Consider the following 20259-nt stretch of genomic DNA (forward strand, 5'->3'; position numbering starts at 1 on the left):
GACCTACTGTATAGCACAGGGAACTATACTCAATATTTTGTAATAACCTATAAGGGAAGAGAATCTGAAAAAAACGTATATGTATTCACTGAATCAGTGTGCTGTACACCTGAAGATAACATAACACTATAAATCAACTATACTTCAATTTAAAAAAAGGCATTCCGATGAAATTTTCCTACTGACATGGGCAATCGCACCTGCCTACCTACCTGAGTCTGTGACCACATGCTATTCCCCTCCCTCCTAACTGTAGATGAACCCTTCCACCTAACTAAGGCCAACCCCCACACCAACTAGATCTCCCGCTCTCTCTGGCCCACTCAAGGACATTGCTGTTTTCTTTCTTTACCATCAATTTCCCCCTTTTCTAACTGGATTATTCCCACCAGACTACAAACATAATGAAGTTGATCTCAATTTAGAACATGCAAGACAACAAACGCCATCTTGACCCCACAACTCCCCTCCAGCTACCACTATGTTCCTCTGTTCCCCTCTACAGCAAAACAACTTCCCTTATGCCCACTGTTTCCAATACCACCTTTCCATTTTCCTTCGAACCCTCTCTAACCAGGTACCCCCAACCCCCATTCATCAAAACTGCTTTTGTTAACGTTACAAAATGACCATCACGTTGCTAAATCCATTGATCACTACTGAGCAGCAGTTGACACAGATGCTTACTCTCCCTGCTTAGAAACACTTTCTTCACTTGCCTTCTAGGACACCACACTCTTCTTATATTCCTTCCACTTTGTTAACAATTCATTCACAGACTCCTTTGCTAGTTCGTCATCTCCTGGATCTCTAAATGTTGAGGTGTTTCCAAGGCTCAATCTTCTAGCCTCTTCTCTTCTCTATCTATATTCATTCCCTTGATGATCTCCAGGCTCATGGTTTAAAATATCAACCTATACTACATTAACGCATCCCCAATTTTCATTTCTAGCTCCAAAACTCTTCCCTGCATTACAGATGCATATATCCTATTGCCCACTTATTGTTTCTACTTGGATATCTAATAAGGAATCACAAACTTAAAATGTCCCAACCAAATTTCTGGTCATGTCCCCCAAAACTGCTTCACCTGCAGACTTTCCATCTCAGTAAATGGAAATTCCATTTCTTCAGTTAGCCAGACCAGAAACCTTAGAATCATCTCTGCTTCATCTCTCTCTCTCACACACACACAGTTCACATCAAATCAGTCAACAATTTCTTATTTAAAATAGGTAAAAAATTTGACTCTTTGTTACTACACTTCAATACTACACCCTGGTCCATGCCACCCTCATCTCTCACCCATATTATTGCAATAGCCCCTAAATTATTTCCTTGCTTCCACTCTTGTTCCTTGTTCCCTTACAGTCTACTCTGAACACACTGGGCAAAGTGATCCTTTTAAAACATAAATCAGATTCTGTCGTTCCTCTCTTTAAAATCTCTCAGTAGGGTATCAATATGAATTCATGGTTTTAATGTGTATAGTTAAGGAAGGAAATGTAACATAAGGAAACGTATGCACATACACAATGTATACGTACACCTATATTTCCTAGCTCTGTCTGCTGAGGGAGCCTAAAAGGAATGACACACAAGTAGTGATAAACACACCAAGTGCTCAGATCTTGGTTACTAAATACCATTTTCTACTAAAACGAACCAGCACTCCTTGGAGAAAAGGGTGTCTCTAGGGATGCAGCTGGGGAATTACAAAATGATCTTAGAACATTCTGTTTCACCAGAAAGTAAAGAAGTGCTCAAAAATATTGGGTGTATATCAAAAAGACACAGCAGCTAGGGGCTGTGGCTAAAGGGGCTTCCACTGGCTAAATCTTGGACAATCTGAGCATTAAAATAAATAATGCACTGAGTCAAGTAAGAATCCAAAGTTCATAGCAGTATAAATAAATAAATGGGAGGAAAAGAGAACACTCTTGTTACAGTAAACTGCCAACTAATAAATATAGAAGGAGGGCTGGAGTTAGAAATCATCAATGGATACTAAACTAGTGGGTGAACTTTTAGGGAGGTACGAGTAGTAAAGAATCTCAAAGTGTCTTCCCACAGATTGCATATTAATTACTATCAAGGGGAAATGATAACCTGGAGAAAACTGGCGAACACCATTTCAACCTCAAGATCAAAGTCAATACCTCAAAATTGGGACAAACTGACATGTGTCTTCTGATGTGATGCACTGAGAAGGACACCACACCACTTCCGGGGTGATGTTCCTGCCCAAAATGCACAACCTGAATAACTTGAATCTAACCGTGGAGAAACATCTAATGAACCAAAGTGAAGGACATTCTACAAGGAAACCGTCCTGTACTCTTCAAAACTGTGAAGACCCACCCTCACACCATACACAAAAATAAACTCAAAATGGCTTAAAGACAAGACACCATAAAACTAGAAGAGAACACAGGCAAAACATTCTCTGACATAAATCACACCAATGTTTTCTTAGGTCAGTCTCCCAGGCAATAGAAATAAAAGCAAAAATAAATAAATGGGACCTAGTCAAACCTATAAACTTTTGCACAGCAAAGGAAGCCATAAACAAAAAGACAACCTGTGGACTGGGAGAAAATATTTGCAAATGATGTGACTGACAAGGGCTTAAGTTCCAAAATACACAAACAACTTACACAATTCAACAATAACAACAACAACAAAACCAATTGAAAAAAGGGCAGAAGACCTAAATAGACATACAGAGGGCCAACAGGCACATGAAACAATGCTCACCATCGCTAAGTACTAGAGAAATGCAAGTCAAAACTACAATGAGGTACCACCTCACACTGGTCAGAATGCCCATCGTTAAAAAGTCGACAAACAATAAATGCTGGAGAGGGTGTGGAGAAAAGGGAACCCTCCTACACTGTTGGTGGGAGTGTAAATTGGTGCAGCCACTATGGAGAACAGTATGGAGGTTCCTCAAGAAACTAAAAATAGAGTTGCCATATGATCTAGCCATCCCACTCCTGGGCATATACCAGGAGTGTATCCCGCTCCATAGGCATGCACCCCTATGTTCACAGCAGCACTATTTACAATAGCCAAGACATGGAAACAATCTAAATGTCCATCGACAGATGAATGGATAAAGAAGATGTGTGTATACCCAATGGAATATTACTCAGCCATCAAAAACAATGAAATAATGCCATTTGCAGCAACATAGATGGACCTAGAGATTATCATACTAAGTGAAGTAAGTCAGAAAGAGAAAGACAAATACCATATGATATTACTTATATGTGGACTCTAAAATACAACACAAATGAACATATCTATGAAACAGAAACAGACTCACAGACATAGAGAACAGACTGGTGGTTGCCAAGGGAGAGGAGAGATGGGGAGGGAAGGATTGGGAGTTTGGGATTAGTAGATGCAAACTATTGTACATAGGATGCTAAACAACAAGGTCCTACTGTATAGCACAGGGAACTACATTCAGTATCCTGTGATAAACCATAATGGAAAAGAATATGAAAAAGAATACGTATAAGTGAGTCACTGTGCTGTACAGCAGAAGTTAACACAACATTGTAAATCAACTATACTTCCATAAATTTTTTTTAATTCCAGGATATATATAAAAAAACTGAAGATCAAGAATCTTCCAGATTAAATGAAACTGAACAGACAGAACAACTAAATGCAGTATGGGATCCTGGATGGAATCCTGGATTGGGAAAAAAGGGCTATAAAGGACATAACGGAAACACTTGAGGAAATTTAAGTATGGACTGGCATTAAATAATAGTATTATATTAACTTTAATATTCTGATGTTGACAGTTGTACTACTATGTACTATTATTACTACAAATGTCCTCATTCTCAGAAAACACACTGAGTAACTTGGGCAAAAGGGCCTGATGTTTTCAATTTACCCCCAAATGATTCAGAAAACAAATATTTTATATCTATATTATATTTGGAGAGAAATGATAAAGCAAACGGAGCAAACGCAAACAATTAATAGAGAAAAGAGTACACAGGAGTTGCTTGTACTTTCTTCCTTTCTTTTTTAAATTGAAGAATAGTTGATGTATAATCCTTGTACTTTTTTGTAACTTTTCTGAAAGTTTGAAATTATATAAAAATTAAAAGTTCCAAAAACAAACAAAACAAAAAAGCTAGGGGGAAGAAAGACCTCCAATGGCTTCACATTACACTCAGAGGTGACAGAGTCCTTGCAATGGTCTAGAAGGTTCTACATAATCAGCCTCCTGCTTTGTCCCTCTGATCTCACCTGCTACCTCCACTCCAGACAACCTCAGTCCGCCCCCTGCTGCTCTCTGTTCCCTTGACAAGCCTGGCAGGTTGTCCTTCTAGCCAGCCTGTCCCTCTGTGTGGAGTGCTTTTACCCCAGGTGGCCCTGTAGCTTGTGCCCTCACCTCTGTAAATTTCACCTTCTCAGTGAGTTCTTCCCTAATCTTACTGTCTGAAGTCACAATTCCCATTCTCCACTCTTCCTTGCTTCACTTTTCTCCATAGCACTTATCACCAACTGACAAATGATAAATTCTGTGCGATGTGCATTTGACTGTTTCCCCCACAAGGACGTATGTGCCCTAAGGCAGAGATTATTGTCTGTTTTGTTTGGGGCTCTATAGAGGTCTTCTATCCTGATTCTTCCCTTGGCCCGGGGGCCTGGGCTTCCTACTTCCCCACCCCCAACCCCCAGGTCCCAACTCTCCAGGAACTGCCCCCTCCCAGGACCCAGGGTGTCCCAGGAAGCCAGCCTTCTCTTTGAAGAACAAAGAGGGAGGAGCTGAGCCTGGGAACCCAGGTCTGGGGAGACGTCACAGCGGGGGAGGGGAAGCAGCGACACTAGGCCAGCTGTGCTGTCTCAGTTCCTTCCCCGCCTCCTGCCTCCCTAGGGCCCCAGCGCGTGTGGGACACGAGCTCCCCTCCCCCAAGCCCTGACGCTGCCCCGTGTTGAGAGGGCGGCCAGGAACAGGCCAGAGGCCCAGACACCCATACACACACCATGTACACAGACAACCACAAGGGACACGTACACAGGCCTGCGCTGACACGGAGGCATGCCATCCACAGAGGCCCCCAACACATAGCCATAGAAACCCTGGGAAGGGGTGTGGAGGATGCCCTCACAGCCACATCTACACAGGAGCGATGGCTGGAGAAAATCCCCCAACCAGGCCAACTGGTCTCAGGTTTGGGGAGCCTGAAGTGTATATAATTGTTATAGGGGGTGAGAGCTTTTTAAGAAAATAATATAAAACTAGGTACAAAAAGTAATATTTACAGTGTAAAGCAATTATGCTCCAATAAAGATGAAAAAAAATATTTACAGTGAAACAAGAGATCACAACTTACAAACTGAAAAGGCTGGCAAATGCCACAAAGGTTACAAAGTCCAGAAAAATACCTTATTGGTATCAATTAATTGCCTGCATACCCCTGTAATACTCTCCACAGACTGGGTACTGACTTTATATATTTCAAATCCATTTTTCCTCTACCACCCATGTACTTATAGTGACAAGAGCACTGGACGCATTCACATCACATGTGCCCTTGGGCTTTGCACCTTCACTGCACGATGCCTAGTGAGTGGGCACAGGTGACAGGAGTTTCCCTGGAAGTCATTCCCACACCAAGATGGCTGGGCTAGCTTAACTATGTGTGGAAGTGACTGGGAACCACATTAACTGCATTAGCATTAACATACCCTCGAATGCCCACTGCACCGGGGGCGGGGGGAAAGGGTGACAGAGGGGAAGCTGGAGTGAAAACAGAGAGTGGGCTTTACCATTTGCAGTTAAAGTATCTTATTTTGGCAAGTTTTACAGAAGCATATGGCCGTGTGAGCACGTTGCTGGGACCCTCCCAGGGGCCTGAGTAAGTGAGGGGTCCTGAATTGTACATTTCATTAGCTTCATGGTGCATTCACCTCTGAAATTGTAATTTTTGATTCCACATCTCAAATGGACTCTCAACCTGCCTAGAAATCCTATTCTATCCTAGAAGGTTTGTTTTCCTACTCCCCAAAATGAACGTTTCACACCTTCTTTCTCCTCAAAGGACCTGTAGCTCTCTCTCCTCCAGCAATAAGCTTGATTCATTCTTTCTTTAAAAATTCTCTTTTATTGAAGTATAGTTGACTTACAGTGTTGTGCTAATTTCTATGTCTCTTTCTAAGTGATTCAGTCACACACACACACACATATATACATTCTTTTTCATATTCTTTTTCATTATGGTTTATCACAGGATTAATTCATTCTTTGGGAAAACAGGAACCACTAGAGGGAAACTGCCTCATCCTTCCCACACTCTAAGTGACCCACACCCCCTATCTTCCCCATCTCCCTGTGGGTGAGGAGTCTTCCCTACTACCTGAGACCCATTTCTCCACCTGGTAGCGAAGTCTACCCACCCACCCACCCTTGGTTACTCCCACCAGCATCAAACACACTGTAGCAATCCTCATCTCTTTCTTGTGCTCCAGCTGCCAACAATGTTCCTCCCCATTCACAGCAAAGCTTGATAGAGTTGTGTCTACAGCCACCGTCTGCATGCCTTCACATCCCATTCTCACCTCGACCCACTCGAGTGGGACCGCACAGTCACTCTCCCCACAGGTCATCTGTGATCTCTAAGAGCTAAACCGGGTGGTGGCTTCGCTCCCTTCTTACTTGGCCTCCCAGCAGCTTAGCTAGAGCTGACTGCTCCCTCCTTCACACACCCTCTTTTCTTGGTCTCCAGGTCACTTGGCTCTTCTGCTACTTCTCTAACTCTACATCCCTTTGACAAGCCTTCCTCCTCAACCTGACCTCTAAGTGTTGGGATGCTCCACGCTCCTTCTCTTCTCTCTCCACACTCTCTCCCTAGGCACTCCAGTCTCATGGCATTAAAAGCCATCTGTCTTCCAGTGGCTCCTCCATGTTTACCCTCCAGCTCTGACCCCCAAACTCATGAACAGAGATGAGTATAGTGCCCAGCGTTTTTACATAATCAGCAAATGCTGGGTCTTTTAGAGCATTTATAGATTCTCCTGCTGGGCGGACACCCGGAATGGCCTATCACACAATATTTCAAAGGGGCTTAATTTAAGCCTGCTTCTGTGAGCAGGGCAACTGGCAAGGCCTTATCCCAAGTTAAATTAGTCTCTCGACATATATTAATGATGTTCCTTTTTAGTGTATGATTTCTTTTCTTTTTTTTTTTCTTCTGTTGATAGAAAGGGGTACTGAAGTCCTTGGCCGTCTCCGAGTAGGCTTCAGGGCTAGTGCCAGGGTTTTTCCAGATTGATGTTCACGCACAGATCCAAAGAGCTGACAACGTCATAGGGCTCTAGGTGGATGATGTACTCAGAGCAACTCTGTGCTTGATTTACTATCATGGTTTTCTGCAAGCACCGTTCGTTATTTTCTTTAAATAAACCCACAGAGGTTTATTTATTGGTCTGCATCAATTGTGATTTTATATAAAATGGCCACTGGATTGTTTTGCTTAGTAGGTCTAAACTTCACACAGAAGCAGAGTTTGAGGTTTAGCTCAGCATTCTTGTTGAGCAAAGTGATTTTTTTCTGGTGTGAAGGAAGCATCAGCAATACTCTGTGACCACAGGGGAACGACCTGTCCAAAGACACCAATGGACACATAGGTGACGGAATCCCCATTTAAATCTCCATGGCCATCCAGGGATCTCCCAAAGTACTGAAGATGGCTCCTAAAGGCTCCAACAGATCCCAAGATTTTCTGGGACTACCTCATGCAAATACTGCCCTCACGACCGTGGTAGATGTACACAGCTCCTGAGTTCTGATTTTCCAAAAGTGAACCAATGATCACGTCATGAAAGCCATCCACACTGACGTCTGAAAGAGCTGCAATTGCTGAACCAAACCAAGCATTTTCAACACCTTTGGGGCCTTCCAGAAATTGGTGCCAATTCAAAACGCCCTTTGTGGTAGTGAACAGCTAGACTCTTCCCTCCTCTTTCTTTAGGTCATTTGTGTACATTGGTGCAGTGACCAAGAGCACATCTGTAATGTGTCTTTATCCACATCGACTGAACTCAGCACACTACCAACTTAGGAGCCAATCTGGTTACCCCCGTGAGACTGAATAACTGTGACACTGCCATTCTCATTAACACCGTACAGTACTATCCGGTCAGTACTATTTGTCCAAGGAGCACCAGCAACAAAGTGGACACTTTTTCCAATAGAAATTGAAGCCACAAAGTAACCTAACTATGAGCGCCATCTGTAGACTTAAAGCCTGTTCTGATGGGACTGACGTCAAGCTGTTGTGGTGAAAAAACTTCAGGGTGAGGTCTATCAGAAAGTTAATCAGCTCATTTCCCACTGTCGATTTTACCCGGGACTCCTGTGGGGAAATTGGAATTGGGCACCTCAAGTCCAGGGGAGTCCCTGGGCCTCTTCATTCATCAGAGTGTTCCTCTCTTTCTACCATGTGAGAGGCTGTCTTCTTTTATTGTTTCTTCTTCTGTTTTAACCTAGGGCAATCTGTTTTCCAATGTTCTTCCTCCTGACGGTAAGCACGTTGGTCCTCCCCCAGTGGGGGCTTACTTCTTTTCAGGTTACTCGCCTTCTGGGAATCCAATGCCACTGTGCCAAAAGAAAGCAGCATTTCGTTTTGCATCTTCTTTCTTCTGTTGTTGCTTTTAAAGTGTTCAACAGGGAACAACATCTACCAGTTGAGAAGGGTTCAATCAAGCACCATCAATCAAGGGTTCAATCAAGCACCATCTCATCTTTGCAGCTCTCTCCTGATATCTGAGGCACTTCGCCCCCCAAAATGTCAAATTTACCATTCTAATATTTTCAGGGGCCTCGGGGTCTCCATTAGGATTTATCAGGCCTATAAACATCATGCTTTCTAAGACTTCCGAGAGTTCTTCATTTGTTTTGCTGAATTTCTTGAATTTTGTTCAAACCTTTTTGCTTTGGTTCCCATTTTCAAAGCAGCCCTGCCAAGGTGCACTAATAAACAGTGCTCTAATAAGGGCCTTCTTCCCTCTCTGGGGTCCCAATTGGGTTCAGCTGTGGGGGCTGCCAAGTGGGCTTCAGGTGTAAAGGATCCTCCCTGTAAAGTAGGGTCGCAATCTTTCTAATTAAACAAGTCTGAGAAGCCCCGCTAGCCGGCCATTTGCATTCAGGCCCCGTATGAGATAACGGCATAAGGGAAATCGGCTCGCCCCGGGAGTGCCTCCTGGCCCAAACTGGGTGCCCAGTTGGGTCTTATGTGACAATACCAGACCAAGTCCCTGTACCCCAGAAACTAACAAACACAGGATTTTCTAATTGATCCCTATGAGGAGGGGAAGTCCTGAGCCCCAGTGTCAGGAAGTGGGGCTGGATACTGCAAGGTGGTGGAAGGAGTGGATATATTGGCATAATGGTCAGAGCAGCTAAGACAGCTTGCTTGGCTGGAGGAGTTAAGGTTTGAAGCAACATATTCTCGCTCTCATTCCCTTCCTTTTTTAATTTTCCCTGATGTAATAGCACAAATGCTTACCCATAAAGGATTTCATTATTCTTCCCTGCTTTTTCACAGAATAGCCACCACAAAATCATAAATGGCAATTGATCATTTCTAACCATCAAAAGGATGCCTTTTTGCTTTGGCATCAACCAGCCGGGCTGAATTCTGGGCTGGGGCTTTTGGTGATTTTAGGAGCCAAGTGGAACCCTTCTCTTCTCGCTGGGAATGTCCCACAGACTTTTTTTTTTTTTTTCCTGTTGTTCCTTTCCTCCATTTGACATCAGTAAAAGCTCTAAATATCGCAAAATTGATTTGGTTGTAAATGGAGAAACAGTACCAAACAAAATGAAATGAAAAACCCAAGGGACAACAGAAAATCCTAAATAAATCCTCAAGTTTGGTTTTGGGGTTTTACATATACCAATGACACAGGAGACCACAAATGACATAATTAACACAGCAAGGGTAGCAGTACCTGGTGCACAGGGTCCCAAGATAACCGTGCCTAAACCCCTTCTGGAGATCCTAACAGGTTCTGTGGTCACACATTGTTTCAATAAAATATATTTGTCCCACTCATGGGTTCTTGGCTGTAGTCCAATCATGTATCAAAACGTGCCTCAGAGGACTTTCTTTAGGGAGAGTTGAAACATTTCCCCATTTTTAAATACAGAAATGCAAGAAAAACAAAACACAAATGGCACAGACAAACGCTAGCATCCAAAGAAACAAACGAACCAGTTCACAAATTAGGTAAAAGTTCAACAACTCTTTCCTCTCTCCAACAAGGTACCCCCACTCAAATACAAAACAAATTGGCTTATTCCAGACAAAAAACCCCAAACATAGAAGAAATAAAGTTTCCCACCGTACAAACCGGAGTGACTTACCCTACAGTATGGAGCCCATGAGCTCCCAAACGTGGATTCCTTGCTCCATCTGCCAAGTGCTGGGGCAGTCGGTGCTGCTTCGGGGAATTTTAAAGGGCAGATCCTTAGGACGAGTGGTCCTGGCAGCTGCTAGGGCCTTACCTGAGAATTCCCCAACCAGGGCCAGCTGGCCACAAGCAGCGAAGCTTGCTCACCAAGTCGAAGCCCCTACTGCTCACTGCCACAAGCCGATAAATCAAGAGATGAGTTGCTGGGGGCAAGGAATAGCTACTTTACTTGGAAAGCCAGCTGACCAAGAAGATGGTGGACTTCTGTCCCAAAGAACCATCTTGCCTGAGTTAGAATTCAGCTTCTTTTATACCAAAAGGGGAGGGAGTAAAGTCAAACATTTCTTGCTTCTGGTCAGCCTTCAGAAGTGATGTGTTAATGTCTGCCTTCCTGCACAGGTGGGCCTGGTCAGGATGTTTCCTGTGAGCTAACAAAGGTATTTTATCTTAATGCTCATTACCTGGGAAGCGTGTAATTTAAGATTATAGGCAACATCCCTTTAGTGATTAAGTTGTAACAGAACACAAAGGTTCTTCCCTATTACGTGATCACCCAGAGTAAAGTAGCCCTTCACTCTCAAGTCATTGCCACGACGACCGGTTGTTCCCGGCCCCACCCTCAAAACCATCTTAGATTATTTTCTGCTTTCTTAGTTATTTTCTGTCTCCTCCCCGCCCCCACCATAATGTAAATGTAAGGGGAGCCCAGATCCAAGGCACCCTCGATGCCTAACAACACTTGGTGCACAAGAGGCCCTCCATAAATAGCGGCTTCGTGACTGAGTACAGCGGCTGTGCACACCGACATACAGATGCCCAGACAGTTGTAGAGTTTCCTTCTGGGGGCCACTGTCACGCCTTAGAGTTGAGAAGAGAGCATTCCCAGTCGCTGACACAATCCAGAGACGAAAAAGAAAGACCCCAAGCCTATCCCAGATGAAGCAGGAAGATGAAGCCCAGATGGAGCTGGAAGAGACAGGACACAGGATCCAGAGGCAGAGACCCAGACCCAGAGAGAGGGACTGAGAGGGACCAGACTCAGCGAACTAGAGAGGAGGGTCCGCGGCAGCCCGGGCAGCAGCCGGAGACTGTGCCCGGAGGAGGGGCGAGAGCGCGGGGGAAGACGGCGGAAAACCAGCGCCCGAGCCCGGGAGCCCGGGAGCCCGGGCCACCCCGCCCCCGCTCACAAGTGGCCGCGGCAGCTGGCGGGAGCCCGGCCGCCCGCCGGCCCGACGCGTGCGGGATCAAAGCGACCGGGAAGGGGCGGGCGGGGAGTGGCAGGAACCTGGAGGTGTGAGCGAGCTTCCCAGGGGATGGCCGGAGCGTGGGAGCACAGAGGGCCGGGAGGCGACAGAGTCCTGGAGAGACGATCCCAGAGATCGAGACGCAGGCGCGGAAAGAGATGCAGAGGCCGGAGAGACCCGGAGCCAGAGATACAGAGACGACAGAAGACCCAGAGAGACCCAGCGTAGCCGTTGTGAAGATACCTGGAAAGAATGTGAAAGAGACAGAGACGCCGATAGAAGGCGGGACAAAAAGGCCGTGACCGTGGACTTAGAAAAAGAAGGCGAGCTCCAGAGAACAGAAACTGAGAGCGAGGAAGAGAAAAGGAAAGAAAAGCAACTGGGCCTTAGAGCTCAAGGGGCGGAGGACCTCGCCCCTCCCCCGCGGAGGGCTGAGAGGACCCCCGGGGCAGGGACCCCAGCGCCGGGTCCTTTCTCAGGGTCACGCCTGCGGAGGTGCGGGCAGGGGGCGGAGGGAGGGGTGTGGACAGCCGGACCCCCAGGCTGGGAGGATGGGAGTGTGAGGACGTTCGAAATCAGGGTCTGGATCCGGCGCCTCAAACTCTGCGACAGAGTAAAAAAGCTAAGTATTAATATTAATATTAATATTTGGTACAAATCTTAAAGATGCCTTTCAGATACATTAGAAAAGACATCTTTGGAGAAAGGACGAAAAGTCAGACACTGCATTGGCCGGGAATCGAACCCGGGCCTCCCGCGTGGCAGGCGAGAATTCTACCACTGAACCACCAATGCAAGTGAACGCTATCCCTTGGTAGATCCAACTCAGTTTGTAAAGAGTCGAGGCGACCACGGCCAGGGAGGCTTTATGGCCAGGAAGGCTTTATAGCCAGGGACTTTGCAGAGAAACGGTCCCAATAGTTGACATGGGTGGAGCGCCAGGCCATCCTTCCTCCCGCCTGGATCCGGTCACCCGGCCATAAAGTCGCCCCATATGGCCAGGGGCGGCCCCACACCCGGGTGCGAACTGCCGCCGGGGGCCCCGAGCCTCGCGTGCAGGTGAGAAAAACTCAGCCCAGCCCAGGTTCCCAAGGAGGGGGGCAGTGGGGGGTTCTGGGGCCACACATCTGCGCTCCCATTTGGCTCAGGTAGTGGGAGGTGGGATGTGCTGGGTTCCCTGATTCCAAATGGGAGCGCCCTCCCCAAGGTCTGTGTTCCCCTGGCTCGGACTTTGGCAAGGCAGGCTCCGTGAAAAAACCAGGCTGTGGACGGGCACTGGGAGGGCTCGGAGGAGCCCCATCCGTCTCTGACTCCGCAGCTATCTTCTGACTCGGTCTGCAACGCCACCGTGTCTTTCTGTGTCCTTGTCCCTGGCATTCTTGCTGTCCCGTTAAATCTCTGATTTTATCTTCTCAGGCACTTTGTCTTGAAGTCTTCAAGTCTCACGCATCATTCTGCAGAGTGGCATACTCTTGGTTTGAGGTGGGTGTTGATCCCTTTTTTGTTCCCTTTCTTATCTTTTAAAGAAAACTGCCTTCTCCTTGTCCCCCGTAATCACGAGGGGTCCCCAGGAGCAAGCAACATGAGCACACTTGTATCAGGTGCCCTGGCAGCCGCACCCCTGAATCTCCTATAATTAGTTTTGAATCAAATACTTCTAAGTGGAAAGATCTCTCCACCCGTGCTTCAAAGCCTTGCTTCCTCTCCCATGAGGCTTCCCCCACCCCAGTCCAGCCGTCCCTCACGATGACCCTTTCCCAGAGCACCTGATTCACTGTGCTTCTAAAATAGCTACTTGACAACACATCAGCGTTTTCTACTGAATCTTGCAAGAATAAACTGGGCCTCCAGTCCATATCTCAGTATGAATGGTCCCAGCCTAGACCAGTGCCCAGTGGGCACAATGAACACGCAGATATTGGGGAACTGAGTATGACTGACTTAGATTGAACAGAGCTTCTCTTCCACCTGCAGGCAAAGTCCCAGTCGAATAAATGGATCCAGCCAGCACACTCAGGTGGCTCATTATCTCAAGTAGGAGGTGAATTTGGGGGAAAGATGTATAGGATCCAGCCTAGGGGCTGAGGGGTGCTAACTTTTCGATTTCAGGGTTAGTGGGGGATACAGTGAGCTCCCAAGAAAGCTGAAATAGTGAACGGGAGAACTCTGAACTCCACTCCTGAGTTCTATCCCCAAACTACTCAAACTCTCTCTTCTAATTACCTCCTCCCATCAGCTGGGTCCCGCCTCATTATACAGCCTTATGGTCCTTAAACAGCCGGTGCAGAACTGGCCTCTCATTTCCCACACTCCCAGGCCAGTTCCACTCGTAGCCCTCCCCCTTGTGCTCCTCCCCTTTCCGGGAGCCTCGTGCCCAGGGTAGAGTCGGGCAGGAGCCAGGTGCCGAAGGGGCGGGTCCGGGTCTTTACCACCCCCTACTCGGGAGCTTGCGGGATATAAGGCTCAGGGAGAGCGGGGACTCGGTCCACACAAGGGTCCGGAGGAGCGATGGTCACCCGGGATCGAGCCGAGAATAGGGACGGCCCCAAGGTGAGAAGCGGGAGGGGAGGAAGCAGAGGTCCCTGGGCTGGTCAGGGGACAGGGTCCCTGAGACCGAAAGTCAGAGAAGAGGCTGGAAATGCAGGGCTGGAAGGGGGAGAGCTGCGCGGGGGACCCGAGGAGCCAGGAGCTGGGGAGGAAGCTGCGAAGTATGGAGAAGGGGTCAACGTCAGAGCTGGCACTGGGTGGGCGGCAGAAGCAGAGGTTTGGGGGGTGGGTAATGGCAGTTGACACCTTGTGGCCTGGCGGGCTTGGGCGGAGGTCAGAGTCCGAGTAAAATAAGCAGGAGGAACAGAGAGCTAAGGGAGGAGAGTGGAAACAAAAAGCGGAGAGGATAGGCACTTGCTCCACGCGGGCTGTGAGCCGGAGCTGGGCCAATGCAGCCTTGTAAGAGAAGGCCTGGAGAGCATTGGTTCCAGAGGCTCGAGCCCAGGTGGAAGATTTTAGAACCAACGGAGAAGGGTGACCGCACAGACGGGTTAGTGGGAGAAGAGGGGGCGCGGTCGCGCTGGGTATCTCCCTTTCTACACTCAGGGCCACCAACTCAGCCCGGCGCCTTGCGGCCCACGTGTCTGGGCGCAAAGAGGGCCCCCAAAGTTCTCCACTGAGACAGAGAAAGACTGCACGAGACGGAGACGTAGAGAGAAAAGAGGAGGAGAGAAACAGAGAGGGGAGGAGGGAGGACAAGAATGAGAGAGGAGAATGCAGAAGACCCGGGAGAGAGAGGAGGCGAGCTACAGAAATTGACCCTAGGGGCGTTGGGAGGGGGAGCGGAGAGGGATCGAATGGGCCCGGCCTTAGGTTCTCTGGCGTCTTGGGGAAGGGGTGGAGGCCGGACTATCCCAGCGGCGGGATTCCGACGCCCACGCGGCCGCGCTGAGTCTCGGTCGGGTCGGCCCGCTCTCCCTTTCCTGCTGGTCGCAGATGCTGAAGCCGCTTGTGGAGAAGCGGCGCCGGGACCGCATCAACCGCAGCCTGGAAGAACTGAGGCTGCTGCTGCTGGAGCGGACCCGAGACCAGGTCAGTTCTTCAGCCATCATCGGACTCCCAAGCATTCCGTCCTCCTGTCTCAGGGCTTCCCACTTGGGTGGGGACATATGCTGCTTTGGCGACCCTGGCCCCAAGGCATCCTGACCCTTCGAATCCCATCCCAGACCCCCTCTCGCTCTCAGAACGCGATCTTCATCGCCACCCCTCGGGTCTGTAAGTTTCACACCCGGTTTTGTAAATTTCACTCCTGGGGGTCAGTCAGTTTCAACCTTTGGGTCTGTAAATTCTCCCTCCTCCTCCCCACACTCCCCAAGATAGCCAGCGGGGTGGTTAATTTCATTGCCCGGGTTTGCTGTTCAAATCCGCTCCTCACACTGTGGGTTGGTTTCATCCCCTCGGGTTGGACAGTTTCGTCTCAGGGTGGGCCCGGACCATTCTTGGTCATCTCCACTCCGCATTCGGTAGCGCGCTCTGTGGTCCGCGCACAAACGCGATCCAGGGGCACCCCCAGCTCCCGCATCCCCCCTCCCTTCTTCCCCCTGCCACTTTCCCCCTCTCTCCCCACCCCTTTCTGTCTCTGCGCCCTCCCCTCCCATCTGTAGAACCTCCGGAACCCGAAGCTGGAGAAAGCTGAGATACTGGAGTTCGCCGTGGGCTACTTGAGGGAACGAAGCCGGGTGGAGCCCCCGGGTACAGCGCGGGGGTGGGGCAGCGGAGGGAGGGAGGGGGGAATTCACTGGGGCCCGGGCCGGGGTAGATGGGGCGGACCCTGTGGTGGACGGTGGGCCTGGGGTGTGGCATGCTCCGCTCCGAGGCGAGGTTAATAATAACACCCGCGCGTGTCTGTCTCTGTCTCCCTCATTTTCTCCCTCTGTCGGTCCACCTGGCCTCCTGTCTCTGTCTCTGCGCCTGTCCGGCCTCGGTATCTCTGCGCCCCGCCCCTTCCCTCCCCCCACTTCTGGGACCCCTGCCCTGCCCGCCCGTCCTCCCGCTGGCCGTACCCGCTGCCGCGGCTTCAGGTGTTTCCCGGTCCCCAGCCCAGGACGCCGAGGCGCTCGCCAGCTGCTACTTGTCCGGCTTCCGCGAGTGCCTGCTTCGCCTGGCGGCCTTCGCGCACGACGCCAGCCCGGCCGCCCGAGCCCAGCTCTTCTCCGCGCTGCAAGGTTACCTGCGCCCCAAGCCGCCCCGGCCGGAACCGGTAGATCCGAGGCCCCAAGCGCCGCGCCCACCGCTGGACCCCGCCGCCCCAGCGCCTGGCCCCGCGCTGCACCAGCGCCCCCCAGTGCACAAGGGCCTCCCTAGCCCGCGCTGCGCATGGTCCCCGTCCCCCTGCTCCCCGAGAGCCGGGGATTCCGGCGCGCCGCGCCCCCTCACCGGACTGCTGCCGCCGCCGCCGCCGCCGCCTCACAGACAAGACGGGGCGCCCAAGGCCCCGCCGCCCCCGCCGCCCGCTTTCTGGAGACCTTGGCCCTGAGCTTTGGGGGGGTGGGGGTGGGGACGGGGGCTGGGGGGTTGGGGTAGAGACTCCAGCCCGAGCGCAGCAGAGGGACCCGGGCGTTGGGGTGAGGAGGTGTTGGGGAGGGCGGCGGGGCGCGCGGGCGCAGCGCGCGGGTGAGATGTGGTCTATATTAGAGTATCTATATAAATATATATTTCCCTGGTTCCTGTCCCTTCTCCCTGCCCCCTTTGCGTCTAGGATTGTACCCTCTCTGCCCCCGGCCCAGCCCCAGTCCCTTCCCCAGTCCCTAGTGCATGGAATAAAGTGGTTATTAAATCCCCGTGTGTCCCCGAGCCAGGGGCCTGCCTTTATCTCGGCGTCCACGCCCACTTTCCCTCCCCTTCTGTCTCCCGCCCCCCCAGTCCTGCTCTCCTTGGCCCAAGACCCGGGGCAGACAGGTAAGTAAAGAAGAGAGCAGAGCGGAGGCTGAGGTTGGAACGGAAACCAGATGGAAAACAGTGAGATAGGATGGGGGAGAAGGGATGGGAGCCTTTAAGAAAAAGCCGGATAAAGAGGAAAGGGAAAAAAAATAAAATAAAATCGACTCTGGTGGGATTCGAACCCACAACCTTTGAATCGCTCTTTCGTCACTAGAAGTCCAATGCGCTATCCATTGCGCCACAGAGCCACCTCGCGGGCGGCGGCGTCTGACGGCTTACGGGTACTAGAATGGGAAAGGGGCGGGGGGAGGGGGAGGGCTGTGAGGGGATTGGGCGGGGCGTGTGACAGAAGCGCGTGGTTTGGACCTCAGAGGCTTGCCTGGAAGAGGTAGCGTGCGCAAAGCACGTGAGCCAGGTGGGAGTGCGGGAGCATAGGGGTGGAAGAAACTGGGAGACAGCGCAACTGAATATGAGCAAGCGAGCGAGCGAGTACAGAGCTCCAGCTGCCCGCTTGTGGGATGCTTCCAGTCCAGGCGCATCCCACTCCCAGATGTGGCCCCACCCACAAGAATAAACTTGTTTTGTTGGAAATTTTCTGTGTCTCTGTTTCTTCTGGTCTCTCCGCTTTCCCATCTGTTGCTCCGCTGTCCGAAGGAATCTCGATAGTTCCCAAAGAAGACCAGCCAATTTAGCAGAACTATTTGTAGCTCCACTCCTCCTTTCTAGTCTCTTAGGAAGACTGCGGGGTAAAGTTTCCCCCACGCAGGTAGCGTGGCCGAGCGGTCTAAGGCGCTGGATTTAGGCTCCAGTCTCTTCGGAGGCGTGGGTTCGAATCCCACCGCTGCCAGACCAAAGTTTTTCCCGAGGCTTAAGCACTCTTTAATTCATAAAGTAAATTACTTTCTTTTATGAGAACTCCTGGTACCGGTTCTCCAACGTGTATTCCAGACAGAACTGAGGTCTGCCTCCCAGCCCCAAACCAATACATAATGGAAACTGCCAAAGAAACCTCGGACCTTCATAATCGATCTCCACTTTAACATGTCGTCAAATAACATTCCTATCAAAATTAGTGCAACTTGCTATGTATTTAAGTGACTTACTGTATGTTCTCCTGACGGTGTGCTACAGGCTCGAATTACCTAGCCTGAAAAGCTCAGAAGGTAAGATCCTAGTTTAATTTTCTTTCCAGATCCTTTCAGAACATAAGAGAATATCATACATGAAGCTAATGAATCATATAATAGAACACACTGGTATTGAGTGAATACAAAAAATGGAAAGGTTCCACCGAGATTTGAACTCGGATCGCTGGATTCAGAGTCCAGAGTGCTAACCATTACACCATGGAACCCACTCCCTAAAAGACAGCCTTCTGACAGTATATATATTATTGTACTTCCTATTCTGTGCCTTTCCATACTTTGCTATTCATAGAAGACAAAAAAGACTTGTCGGATTAGGGTGGATACCGCTATCGAGCACCTGAAATATGAATTTAAATGTGCTGTAAGTATAAAATACACACTATAATTAGTCGACAGTACAAAAAAATGCTTAAAATTTCATTAATAATTTAAAAATATTGATTACATGATAAAATAAGATTTAGGATATAATGGGTTAAGTAAAATGTTATTAAAATTAATTTCAAAAAATGTCACCTATTTCTTTGTACTCTTTTTAATGTGTGGCTCCTAGAAAATTTAAATTCGCATGCATGGCTCGCACATGCACTGCTCTAAAATATCTCTGCTCTCCCTCCACTGTCATTCGTTCTGCCTTCAGAAAAACACCCTGACGCACTTAATACCATCTCCTCTTAACACCAGGCAGCAATATTTGCGTTACTCTTTTCCTCTGTTATGTTCGAAGGAATACAATTATTTACTGTACTCAAAAGTATTCTAAAGATTGTCAGGTACCGGCGGAGAAAAAGGGTAAACGCCCGAACAGGGACTTGAACCCTGGACCCTCAGATTAAAAGTCTGATGCTCTACCGACTGAGCTATCCGGGCTCTCCTACTCAACCACTTCTACTTCCTATAAGAGTTTTGCCTTTACGAAAATGCTGAAGCAAAGAGGCACTGTATGCATGCGCGCAGGAGACTACAGAACGCACCTCGAAGAAGCCGGTGAAGCTAATGGCGGATGATTGCGCTTTATCGGACCCCCTCCGTACAGCGGCCGCACTTGTTAGGACGCTGGGGGCTGGAGCGCCGCGGAGGCTAGGTGGGTGCGGTATCGGTATCGGCAGCACGAGGGCGCTGCCGGCCGCGGGCTTCCCTCGAGGAGAGGTTTCTTCCCAGTCCGGATGACCGAGATCCCAGGCACCCCACGCACCTGGGCTCTCCCGCCTACCGCCCCAAGGCCAAGGGCGGCCCGGAGCGGAAAGAAGGCCACATGGGGCCTTCAGATGCTGTGCGCCCGGAGACCACTTCGGTCCCCAGACCGGCCCTATTCCAAGCGAGAGACTGAGATCGGGCGTGCCAAGGACCGGGGACACAAGAGGGCCGGGCTTGGGGGTGGTGGTGACGAGTTTAGGAGGTGACAGGAGGGCTGTTTCTGACCCCTATGCAGTGCGCAGAGATGCGTGTCCGACTCGCGTGTGGCTGTAGTCACGTGTGATTTACGGCTCACTTGTGTACAGTGATTCACATGGATGATTCACAAGTAGGAATGCGGGTGCCCTGTGGCCAGTTCTGGCTGAGAGAGAGGATGAAAGAGTCTTGGGGGAAGTTGGGGAGTGGGCGGACAAGGGCCCCAGGGCATCAGTCGGCCCCTGGCCAGAAGCAGATCAGTGTCCCAGTCATACAGGCGTCACCTAATCCCTGTCTCCCTCTCGGCATCTGGTCCTTCCCTTCCCAGTGGGACCCGGGCTCCTGATAATCATCTGGGTGAACCCGGTCCTGCCAGTCAGAGGGACCGGCTGTGCCAGATGCAAACAAACAACTATTAGGGCGAAGGGCTGTGGGCGGGAAGAGGGAGCCCTCAGCTAGCAACAACAGAGAGCTTCTGGAGAGAGCGAGCCAGCGAGTGAGCCCTAGAGCATCCCAGAGACAGCTGGACTTTTCCTCAAAGGCCTATCCTGACCCCCAGGCTCTGACACAGCGGCTCAGCAGCCCAGCAGCCCAGCCCTGCCTGG

General features: G+C 49.7%; 1 protein-coding gene across 2 annotated transcripts; it reads left to right on the plus strand.

Moving 5' to 3' along the window:
- Positions 1-12932: 12932 nt before the first annotated feature.
- Positions 12933-16710, plus strand: HES7 (hes family bHLH transcription factor 7; the record flags this gene model as incomplete). Of its 2 annotated transcripts, none has more annotated exons than XM_082604413.1 (5): positions 12933-13169; positions 13662-13728; positions 15171-15266; positions 15839-15926; positions 16256-16710. In XM_082604413.1, the coding sequence occupies exons 3-5, from the start codon at positions 15171-15173 to the stop codon at positions 16708-16710; spliced, it is 639 nt and encodes a 212-aa protein (XP_082460539.1). In that variant the 5' UTR covers positions 12933-13169; positions 13662-13728. The 2 variants fall into 2 exon arrangements, with proteins under 2 accessions (XP_082460539.1, XP_082460538.1); XM_082604412.1 differs by having other exon boundaries at positions 13662-13704.
- Between the last annotated feature and the right edge of the window lie 3549 nt (positions 16711-20259).

This window comes from Mesoplodon mirus (assembly GCF_964341445.2).
Source record: "Mesoplodon mirus genome assembly, chromosome: 18".
Lineage (NCBI taxonomy): Eukaryota > Metazoa > Chordata > Mammalia > Artiodactyla > Ziphiidae > Mesoplodon > Mesoplodon mirus.